At 38.1% G+C, this 11,463-nt stretch overlaps 1 protein-coding gene across 1 annotated transcript; it reads right to left on the bottom strand.

Annotated features, from left to right (window-relative positions):
* Positions 1-792: 792 nt before the first annotated feature.
* Positions 793-4,296, bottom strand: LOC101300547. The gene is made up of 5 exons (XM_004302473.1): positions 3,941-4,296; positions 3,547-3,652; positions 2,743-2,866; positions 1,703-2,620; positions 793-1,339 (listed from the first exon to the last, which is right to left on the bottom strand). The coding sequence occupies exons 1-5, from the start codon at positions 4,134-4,136 to the stop codon at positions 932-934; spliced, it is 1,752 nt and encodes a 583-aa protein (XP_004302521.1). The 5' UTR covers positions 4,137-4,296; the 3' UTR covers positions 793-931.
* Positions 4,297-11,463: the final 7,167 nt, after the last annotated feature.

Below are 11,463 nucleotides of genomic sequence, written 5' to 3'. Positions count from 1 at the left end.
TAGCTACTTCTTGTGGCAGATGTGGATTGAATTCCAGAGACAATTCTAACCAGCACTCGTTTTCAATCCAGAAAACATAACTTGGAATATTCATAGAAACAGTTCTCACTGAAATGTTGAATTGTCCATGTTAATAGTTGAAGCACATGCTCATGATGCAAGACTAAAAATGGAGGACATCCAAATCCAGGAGTTGCTATCGTTTTGAATATGCCGAGTGAGAAAGAAATATCAAAGAGGTCCCCCTTGCTTTTCTTCAAGTATGTTATGGACTGTGGACTGGTTAGGGTGGTGGTCCTGAGAGTTTGGTTGAGATTCTGGGTACGATGCCATCATCAAGATATTCATAGGCAGACTGATTCCCTGGTCTAATGGCTTCACTAATCTAGCCCGACATGCTAATTGACCTTTGATGATGAACTTTTCAACTGATTGTTTAAATATTTAGTCCATTTCAGAGACTCCTGGTTTCCCAAAGGCTCAAGGCTCCGAAAGGATGGTAAGCAGCCTATTTGACTATGAAAGGAATGTAAGAGTATCCTTAACCAGAACAAGATCATTAGATTCATAGTGGACCGAATCAGTTTTAGAAATGATAGACTGATGAAATAAAACTACAGAAATGTAGCCTGTGATGGAAGACTAAAACCTAAAAGCGACGCCTGCTCAAGTCATGGCAGTTACTCAAGCAACCAGAAAGCCTCTCAAAGCTTGCTAAACAGGTAAATGAAGCATATAATTCTACAATAAATTCAATGAGGAACGATTTCTGCTACGCTATGTAAATATAGAAGACCAACAATAAATTCATTGATTTCACTGCAGTAGGCAAGTACTATCTTTTACAAGCTTCCTGTTTTAAGTGATTCATCCATATAAAAGAACCCATATAATCTAAGGACAACAATCAACACCACTTACTAATCAGATGTTATAAGAGGCCGAAAGGTTCAGGCAGATGCTCAAATCCATTATCAAAGATGGGTCCTTCATCTAATTTATCATCCAAACTGTGCAGCCAGTTTGTGTTCTTCAGGTCTTCTTTAAGCAATATTGCATCATAGCGAGAGCTCTCATAGATGTCCACATCAGTCAGTTTGGAAGAATAGCGTCCACCCCCATTTGCTTCAGTTCCATTTTGTACAGGCTTACTCATGTTGTTTCCATTCTCGTAAACAAATCCATTACCTCTGGATTGCAGGCCTCCATTCATGTTCACTGATGCTGATGAACTCAATGTGCGAACAGTCTGGGTCTTGGGAGTGCCAGACCGAATGCTTTGAGGGAAGAGGGTGCTGCCTGAAAGTTGGCGACTGTTTCCTGTTCCATTCTTTATATCCTACATCAGATAGAAGATCAGTCATTAGAATCTACTGCATGAATAAACTACTCAAGAAAGCTGTTGAATAAATTTATCAAAGCAGTTCTAACAAACTAGACAAACTCTTCTTGTGCTCACATGGTGTATGAAGTTGTTAGATAAACTCCGACCACATAACAATGATTATGTGGATATAATATGCTGATAGTGACAAAAGGACAACATTAAGATATATTGATAAGTAGGTTCTCAGGGATAAACTACTTAAATGAGCCTCATCCAGCTCTTCAAATAACTCCTTACTTGATGGTCCGGACCCAAAAGTTTCTATCACAATCTAAAATTTCATTCATATGATGTTAAGGAAGAGAATATACATACCATATGCCGGATTGCCATATCGAGAGATTTCTTCGAGATATTCCTCCCAAATCCAGTGTTTTCTGGAGCTGTAGTTGATGAAGTCTTCACAGGCTTCCGCATGCCCAGGTCAGGGAGATGTTGGGGCTTTCTAAGTTCAGGAACATCATGGTGCCCATTAGAAAGTACACGGCTTCTTCCAGGGGGATCTGTAAGTCTACCCCTTGAAACAACGGGTGATGACTGTCTTCTTGGCACAACCACGGCAGCTGGGGTTTCTAATTTTCCCTTCACTACTACAGCAGCACCAGGCCGAGACCTTCCAGCAGAAATTGGCCTGTCTGGTAAGGTTGTTCTGAGGTTAGGCGGTGTATCAAGAGGAAAATCATGGGGAACAATGGGCTGTGGTGGGGGACGGACACGTGGGCTAGGGGAACTTGGCCTGGATGTCGGTGCTGGATTGCGTCCATTTGAAAGACGGCCAGCTGAAGGTGAAGGACTTGATGCTGGAGATAAAGAAGGCAATGAATGCCGACGAGTGGGGGTAGATGGACGAGAAGGTGTTCGAGCAGCTGGTGAACTCAAGTTTGCAGGAATCTGTGGCCTAGAACTAGGAGTAGAGGGTCTTGAGCTTGCCACTGACCGAGGTCTCTCAATGGAAGAGCTAGCCGGCACAGAACGAGCTCTTGAAGGAGTTGAGGGTCGTGATAGTGATGGACGAGAGGTTGGAGTGGAAGGTCTTGCTGTAGATGGAGAGCGGGTAATGGGGGATGATGGTCTACTGTAAGATGAAACTGAGGCCGAGCTCGTGTTCAGGAAATTGGAATTTCTGTTTGAGGAATAGTTGTTATACTGTGATGAAGAGATTGAAGAACGAGTAACTGAACTGCTTCTAGCTGGTCTTGATGAATGATTACTCTCAGATTGTGAAACTGAAAGCTGAAACAGAGAAATAAGATGAGACAAATACTAATTCAAATGGAACGTGATTCGAGTCCATCTAATATCTACAAATGGAATATGACATGGAACATGGATAAAGTCAATGCAGCAAAACATACCCTTGAAGGCTTGGCCGAAGAAGTTGATCTAATTAAAGCACTGCCTCTTGCAGCAGCTAAGGTTGGTTGAGATTCACTTCCATCAGATGAAGGGAAAAGTGGAGTTTCTGGAGGAGTGAGAAGCCTGATGACAGAAAGTTGAAGAGAAGAAAAAAAGTCAGACACATCTATCGAATTCTTGTTGCCTTGAATTTTAGGTAAGCGTCTCAAGAAATAAAATGACACAGTTTTCTGTTAACCAGGGATATTCAACATACTTCATTCAATCTAGAATCTATTTATTAAAGGATGCTTATACTATGGTTTGAGGTATCTCTCACAGTAATTTCCTCACCAAGGAGATTACATACCTCTAACACGTCTTCAAGAGAACACATATCATCTTTTTTGTGAATAACTTTTGTTCTTCAACTTCCCATTTTAAACATTTTTACACATTTTTCTTGTAACCTTATGGTACCACAAGTCTAATACTTCATAACATTACCACAGCTTAGCCGAGATGTAAATGAGATTCTGAAATGCTGACAGTAAAAGATGCGCTAAGAGTCTAAAAGTCCATAAAACCTATGTTCTTTAGTTTTCTGACATTCTCTACTTGATTCTTCATTCAATCAACTTCAATGTGATTCTAAGGCGATGCTTTTCTTGCCCTGTCCTACTGGTTTGATCCTATATCAGCATATTATAGCAAGAAACTATTCTGAATCCTAATAAGAAAACCATATGGGTCAGGAAGATAGACCTACTACATGTATTTAAATACAATACAAATTCAAGAAGCAAAAAGCTTTAGACTTTTACCAGTCATAGTCGTGCTTTCCACCATCTGCAGATGACAGCAGATCATCAATCCCAGTCCTTCCCACTTTGCCTGATCCAACTGACAGTCTCCCCAATTTCACCGACACTATTCCCACAATCAAATCACAGTAACTAAATCAATCTCAGTTCTCAAATCAAACACAGCTCAAGCAAAACCGAATTAAACGACACCGTTTTGATATTTCAAAAGAAATACTTTCAGTCAGATATCCCCTAAATCTACTCGTCTCGAGTAGATGCCGACAAATCGGCGGGTAAATCTCCCAAATGACCGAATTGCCCTCCATACCGGATTCAAAGCATAAACTCGCAAGGACAATTATGTAAATTACATAGCACGAGAAATGAACGAATCAAATAATGCGGTGGTTACCGTCGGAGGACTCATCGGAAGAAGCGACGGAGAGAGTCCGGCGGCTCTTGGAGAAGAGATCCAAACTACTGCTCTCGTCATGGTGCTCCTGCTTCATACTCGACGATAACACCGGGAGATTCAAACTGCCGCCTCGCCGGTGGTTCTGAAAGTTCCTCCCGCCGATCAGAGACTCCCTCGCATTCCGGTTCATCATCGCCAAAACAATCCTCCTACGCTGCGATTCTCATCGCCGACGCCATTGCTCTCTTCTCCGAATGAGATTGCGATCGAGATCTATGGTGATCGTGCAAGGCAATTGCGAAGAGACAGTGACAGCGAGTCATTGAGAGGTAGCTGAGGGTGTCAAATGGTTTAGGTTTTACGTCATGTGTGGAGAGAGAGAGAGAGAGAGAGAGAGAGAGAGAGAGAGAGGAGTGAGATCTGTTGGGAGTAGAGAAATGGGAATGGTGTGGTTAAAGATCCGTGCTTTTTTCTGACTGTTTTGTTTATGTGAAGAAGGGAAGCAAAACAGTGAGGGGGGAGGGAGTGAAGGAGAAGCATTCAGCTCAGCACAGCACAGCGCAGAAATATTATTACAAACACAACTCACTCCTTCACTCATTAGTTTGTCGCTCACTCATTGGCTGCCATCTTCTTCGTTTCTTATTTTTTTAATTTTGTTTTTATATTACACCATTTAGATTTTAAAAAATAAATAAATAAATAAATAAACTTCTAATACTAACGAACATAGTACGACTTATCTCACAAAAATAATGATATATATAAATAAAATTTAATAAAAAACTAAATTTTATAAATATTGTCACTTGTGAAAGTGGTATATAGTTTGATGTTGCAATTGTTGTGGTTCCCTTATTCTTAAACCAATTTTGAACGGAATACAACTTTTCTTCTTTCTTTTAAGCATTTAGACGTTAGATTGGGGCGAAAATTGATATGTATTGGTAGGGCACATGTGTAGTCACCGATGGGAGGATCATCGCTGATTTGGACTTTTGGGGCATCTCTTGCATCTAGTCGTTTAATTGATTCATTAGCATCAAATCCTGAAAAAGACATAACTGAGGAGTAAGTTTTACTAGCCCTGGATCACTAAAAGAAAAATTCAACTTAGACATTCTTTGCATGTGCAAGTTTCAAACCTATGATAGAGTAAAATCGAGTGACCTAAAATCTATTTACAACTCTATTTCATTTATAGATTGTGAATCAAAACGGTCGATTTCGCAAAAACTTCACTTGGCGACACTAACTCATGTCCTAGTCTACATTGATAATGTTGATCTCGAATCATAATACTTAGGAGAATCTATAATTTCCTGCTTCCAAACTGTCTCCGTAGTTTATATCAACGATTCTACCCGAAAAATGAAACCTAGACCATAGGATAAAGTTTTAATGTCAATTACTTGTAATGTAACGCCGTGTCTACTTCGATGCAGGTTCTAATTCGTATTCATACGCTTTGGTGGAGTGTCAGAGATTGACGAGGGCTTTTCACCATTGACGTCGGCCCATGTGTTCCGACCTGAAACATGTGACGGTGGACCATTTGGCATTCACAAAATTATCAAAACCAAAAGAAAAGGCACATGATTTAGTTGCATTTGTCATCATCGTCCTTCGACTTGTTACATGATTTTTATGGCCAACCGACTTTCCTAATCCTTAGGTTATGCACTTATGTTTATAACTTCATGTATTGACACTTCTAAAGCTTTAAAGCTCAAATTCGGTCTTATTTTATAATTATCTTAAACTGAAACAATCTCAAAACGTAAAGTTATCGGTTGAACTCAATATACTTTAATCGAGTTTAATAGAAAACTCAAGTATATTGGTATATTTATCTATGCGCAATAAGATGTCCATTAAATTTAGTTCTTATGTATTGCTAAAGAGTTGCTCTTATCTCAATCTTTTTTCATCAATGGTATCTTAAAAGTTTTTGCTTCACTAATAATCATTACTAGACTAGAATTGAAAGCCATACATTTGATTATATGGTCCTACTATATCAAAATCATATATAATTGGACCTACTTAAAAGACTTTCATGATTTTTGGTAATTGCACACCCTTCACGAAAGATCAACGACTAACCTCCAACCAACCGCAAAAGATAAAAGGGATTAGGATTTTGGCAAACCAAGTGGAATATTCGAAGTCTTTAATTGCATACCTAAGAATTGACTAATTTCATTTTATAAATGATGAAATTTGTATTTCACATATGTTTATGGCTAAAATGATACGCTACGCTTTAACAAAATCAATTTAATTAGCTCGTTCAATAATTTTGTTTATCTTCTATCAGACTCGATAGACAAACTTTAACAACTTCTTTGCAACAAATGTTTATTGTTTTATCCTTCTCGATTTAATATCATTTTCCATTTTTTCACTTTTCGAAAAGTGACTTTAGAATTATTTGAAAATACGAAACATTATTAGTACATACACAATAAATTTCAGTCACTTGGTTACATATAGTATAGTTTGAGTAACATGAGAGACTACCACAAAGTCACAACTCACAAGGTTGATAAACAAAAATGGCAATACCTAGCTAGGTTTCCCAATTAGTGTTTTGATTCAAACACTAACCTTGTTTCTTGAAACCCAAACAAACTTATGTTTATCATTATGTTTTCACTCAATTTCCTTTTTAGTTTTTTGAATATGTGCAATAAAAGAAACTAATAGAATGAACTGCTTTGATTATTGAGAGAATTCTAGATTAGTAACATGTAAGAACGGAAATTAACATTCTCATGCAATCTCTCGTTTGTAGACATATACTCTAGTCCATTTTATAATCTAATCATGGTAACCTAAAAAGGTAGAGATTAACACTCGATCTCTTGTTTGTAGACATACGTAGGAATCTTCATTTTATGAAAACCTACTTCCATTTACTACTGATGATGATCATCAGTCTAGCTTTTACCTGTAAACCCATAAGCTCGATCCCTATCTTCTTCTTCTTCTTCTTCCGATCCCTAGCCTGTAACATATATAATCTGCTAATGGTAGACGCTAGAGCAATTGAAGAAAGTGACGGAGCACGCTATACCACATCACAATCCATTGTCTACACTTCCATAAAGGAACAAGCAACATATGATGTATCGCATTCTATTATCTGCAGTACTTGCCTGAGCTATATATATAATGGGGGCTTGAGTGGCCCATTACACCCAGATTTCTCCATCTGTTCCGGCCACCACAGTTGATTGAGATGTCAGAAAGATTATCACAATTCACAAACTCCCAATATCACTGGACCAGATGAGAAAACGACTCCTTCAAACGTTCTAGACTTCAGCTAGCTACATATAATACTGTACTATGGACCAAGATATATACCAACCAGGCAAGTGAGGCAACCATCCCAGCAGCATGAGCCAAGAGCCATGCATGCATGTGATGCCTCCTCAGATAAAACCATTAGCAAAGATATATAGATACTTCAATAACTTGATTCACAACAACTAGCCAGAGATAGAGCTACATGAATCAATAGCGACGTTTATGCCGATATTCTTGACTTGCACACCTCCGACCTAATAACTGCTAGCTTAATTCAAAGTTGTGAAAATTCATTACTCATTAGTCTCAGAGAAGACCAAGTCCGCACCAGAATTTGTTGTTCGCTTATCTTTCTTGATTACTCTCTTGAATGGAGTCTGCATGTTAGACTAACTTTACTTATGTTGTCGTCTTTACCTCAGCGTCTTTGAGACAATTTCTTAAACACATCTCATACCTTTATTGGAGTCATTTTCATGATTTTCGCACAAACACGTACATGGAGTTGTCGGGGCATCTTGACGCGTGCCTTGACACATGAACGTAAGTAAAATTTTGAGGAATTTTCTTCACTTTCTACTCTCTTAAATTCACGTACCCACCCTTATATGTACCAAGAATTGTACATCTTTCTGGAGCTTAATTCACGGGGATTGTTCTCTGTGTGGCATTGCGATCACAGTCCCATTTTGTTCTGTGGAGTCTCACTGCTGCAGCAGCACGTACGTACTGCTAGTCTTCCACATTTCCAGTAGCAGTATTGTTTCGTGGTCCATGTGCGAGCCATCAAGCAGCTGCATGATTCATATATATACAATCCTGAAAATGAACGATCATGTGAATGAGGGGAGTAGCCTTTAACTTCAAATATATTTGGGTAGGAGGAACACATTGTACAATGGATCTCATTAATCAGAACCACATGGCCGGCTTGGAGCCCTGGACAAGTCAATGATGGATCGAAGAAGGACGGCATTATATATGGCGGTTGGATGTTGAAAAATGGAGCTACCTGCAGGTTCGGTGGTATCTATCTTCTTGTTATGTACATGTACATAATAAAGAAAGGGGCGTACGTGTAAAGGATCGATGAGAAGTCACCATCTTATTAGTGCAAAAGCAATCTTAGATCATTCATGCTAAATAAACAAGCATTAAACATTAAGTATGATTAAGATTTAAATTCATAACGTCAAGAATTGATGATTAAAATTGATATAACTAAATTTGATATATTTTTCTTGCACGAAAACATAATATTTCATCTTGATTCTGAATTCTGATGGCTAGTAAAGATTTATGGTGAAGAAAATTGAGTAATCGAAATTGGAATAGTTCACACTGTATGAGTTTTACTTCGAAGCAAAGTTAGCTATTATAAAAGGCTGGTCATGTCCGGTTGAAAGCATGTGATATATATGGTGATGGGTAGGAATCTTGCCCCAAAAGAAAAGGATATATGAAACCTTATGAAAAAAAAAAAGATATATGAAACCTTATGGATGGGAAAAAACAACGTACTCTAATGTGGATGCAATGTATATGCCATGTATTTCACCTTCAAAAACCAAAGAACTTGTCTACCTTCACATGGCACATTCTCAGATTGTCATGATCAGTAGGAAAGGAATTAAGTCATATGAAGTCTCAATCTTCTGCTGCACTACTGAGCTTCTTTTACGATCGATTATATGGCATTCCAGCTAGGTGGGAAAACTCCTGAAATTATAAGAGTAACCATTTGGAGTTATAAAGGTAAATGTTCTTAACAACTAGAGCTACAAGCCTACAAACCAGTGGCGGATCTAGGATGAAAAAGGTATTCGGGCTACTTGTAACAACAAAAAACTTTCACGAATATCGACCGTGCGAAGCACTTTTTTCATCAGACATTCATAAATGATATGCACTTGAGCCCACGACAAATTCACAATCAACAAATTGATTCAAAGATTCTACTTACTAAACTACTTACGAATATACAAGTAGTTCACATATGAAATTGGGCAATGAGATGAATATTTTCTTCTCTCTTCTCCACTGAAACCGGTAAATTCTAGAGAGTTAGCTTGGGACAAAGACTCACTGATGGCGATCCTTGATCACAAAGAAGTTGTGGACGACCAACAAATGAAGTTAATGAGAGTCGCGATTATGAATTTAGGGCTGAGAAAGTGTAAATACGGACAGAGGGCCATTGATATTAGGAATTGAGAAAATGCTAGTCACTGCTCTTTAGCATCTTAATTCAGGGTGTGGTGAAGTAGGGTAATCCTTCAAGCCTTAATCAATTAAGATTAGATGTGAAGTAGCTTAATTAAGAAGTAGGGAAGAACCCCCCTACAAAGAACAGCATCTAAAAAAGTATGATAGAGCCTTCGCATCTATACTTATGAATTAGGAAAAACCTTCACATCACATATGAAAAAAATAAAATAGGCTTGATTAAGATTAAGCTGCGTGCATTAGAAGTACGGTAATCTTTCAAGCCTTTATTAAAATTAGATGTGAAATGATTGAAAACTCATCTAGGCTTAAGCCCAGGTGAGCCTGGGGCTGGATCCGCCAGTGCTACAAACCCCCATATTTGGCTTCACATGCATACACGTACTAATATATGTACATGCGTAATGCTAAGCCAGCCCTATTTTATGTCTAATTTGCTCCAAAAGTATCACAACCGTCTTGCAGAAGTTGATTGATCGATGAGTAACACCTTCATGCATTGACACAAATCGTTCTATATCTCACCTGCAATGTTGAATCAAAGTCACAATGGCTATAAAAAAAATATCGTCATCTAAATGAAAGTCATACGTCTACATTTGTCCACAACCATTATACGACGGTTTTAAGTGTGACCATCATCAATCGACGCCTCAACAGACGACGGTTGACCTAGTTACATATTTGACGACAGTGTTTAGCCGTCTAAAGTGATTTCTTTGTTTTTTATGGCCAATTTCCAAAGAATGTTTTTTTCCAAGTTGGGGTTCGAATGAAAAGTCTACTTACAACAAGGAAAACCTCCAATTCATTCGTCCCACCTGTATCTTAACATGTCTTCACAAGATAAACCATATTGCGTGTCTTGGTCATGCTTCTGCCTCTAGACGTATATGTATATGCTAATAATTTGTTAGGAAAAATAGAAAATGAATAGGCCTATACGATATGATAACAATTGTATGTACGTAAACAAGTAATTCTTGTATAACATGATTTAAATGAATTTAAATGATGTTATACATAAAGAGGCAGTAAGGGTAATGATCAGAATGATAACTGGAAAAACGTGAAATAAAAATTTGAAGTATATGATATTTTGTTTGTTCACTAAAGTATATAGGTATGAAAGAGATGAGCAAGCCCCCTATTAATTTAAGTCATATACCAGAAGGTCTCATTATAAACGTACATCATCCTTGTTGACATTTTTCTTAAACAACATCGTTCTTACTCCTTTTCTTAAACGACATTCTTGATTTATTATACAACTCACTCAAATACAAGGCATTGCAACTTTCCGTCCTGAACTTTTAGCAAACGAGTAGCAAACAAGTTTTTTGCTCAAGGTTAGCAACTTCTGCAATATTACATATAATTTTGACTTTTTGATTGCATCAACTTCAATTCTTACTAATGAAAAGTTTAAAATAATTTGTGCTTATCTCTTTGGCTCCTCCTCCTTCTAAGGCTCTCCACTCCCAATCGATTGATTAGATCCAAATTCGTTTCCCTTTTGGGCGGCGCGAGAACACTGGACATAAAAATAAAACTGTAAGGCATGGGGAAGGGCGGCATATATAGTTTTCATTTCAGAATTATTTCTCTTTTGAGCATTTCTGACTGATGAGATACAGTAGTAACTCCTCCATTAAAAGTCCCTACTTCTTCACCAGCCAGGCTGGGAGCATAAAGCCAGGCAAGGCATTTAGGTGGAGCAGCTGCACGCGCTCTTACGCTTCAAAAATTACTTCTTGAATCCAAATCTCGGCCAGATAAGTGACACACTTTCTTAAAGGAACCATCTTTCTAATCTGGACCCTGCTTGGGTTTTGGTGCTGATGGATGGTGTGGTGCCCTACATAAAACAAGAAACAAGGTTGCATAAACATTGTGATTTGATAGTTCTAACTTCTGATCCAAATCAATAGACTTAGTTGCCATATGTTTCAAATTCAGAATGTTACTTGTCATTTGGT

Source organism: Fragaria vesca, linkage group LG6 (genome assembly GCF_000184155.1).
Source record: "Fragaria vesca subsp. vesca linkage group LG6, FraVesHawaii_1.0, whole genome shotgun sequence".
NCBI classification, from domain to species: Eukaryota; Viridiplantae; Streptophyta; class Magnoliopsida; order Rosales; family Rosaceae; genus Fragaria; species Fragaria vesca.
Note: the sequence above shows the minus strand (reverse complement) of the source record. Positions and strands in the feature narration are given on the sequence as shown.

Coding starts and splice junctions, on each gene's coding strand:
- LOC101300547 (XM_004302473.1), bottom strand. CDS start 4,136: ATGATGAACCGGAATGCGAGGGAGTCTCTGATCGGCGGGAGGAACTTT. Junction 2,867..3,546: donor GGAAAGCACGACTATGACTG/GTAAAAGTCTAA, acceptor TTCTGTCATCAG/GCTTCTCACTCCTCCAGAAA. Junction 2,621..2,742: donor CTTCGGCCAAGCCTTCAAGG/GTATGTTTTGCT, acceptor TCTCTGTTTCAG/CTTTCAGTTTCACAATCTGA.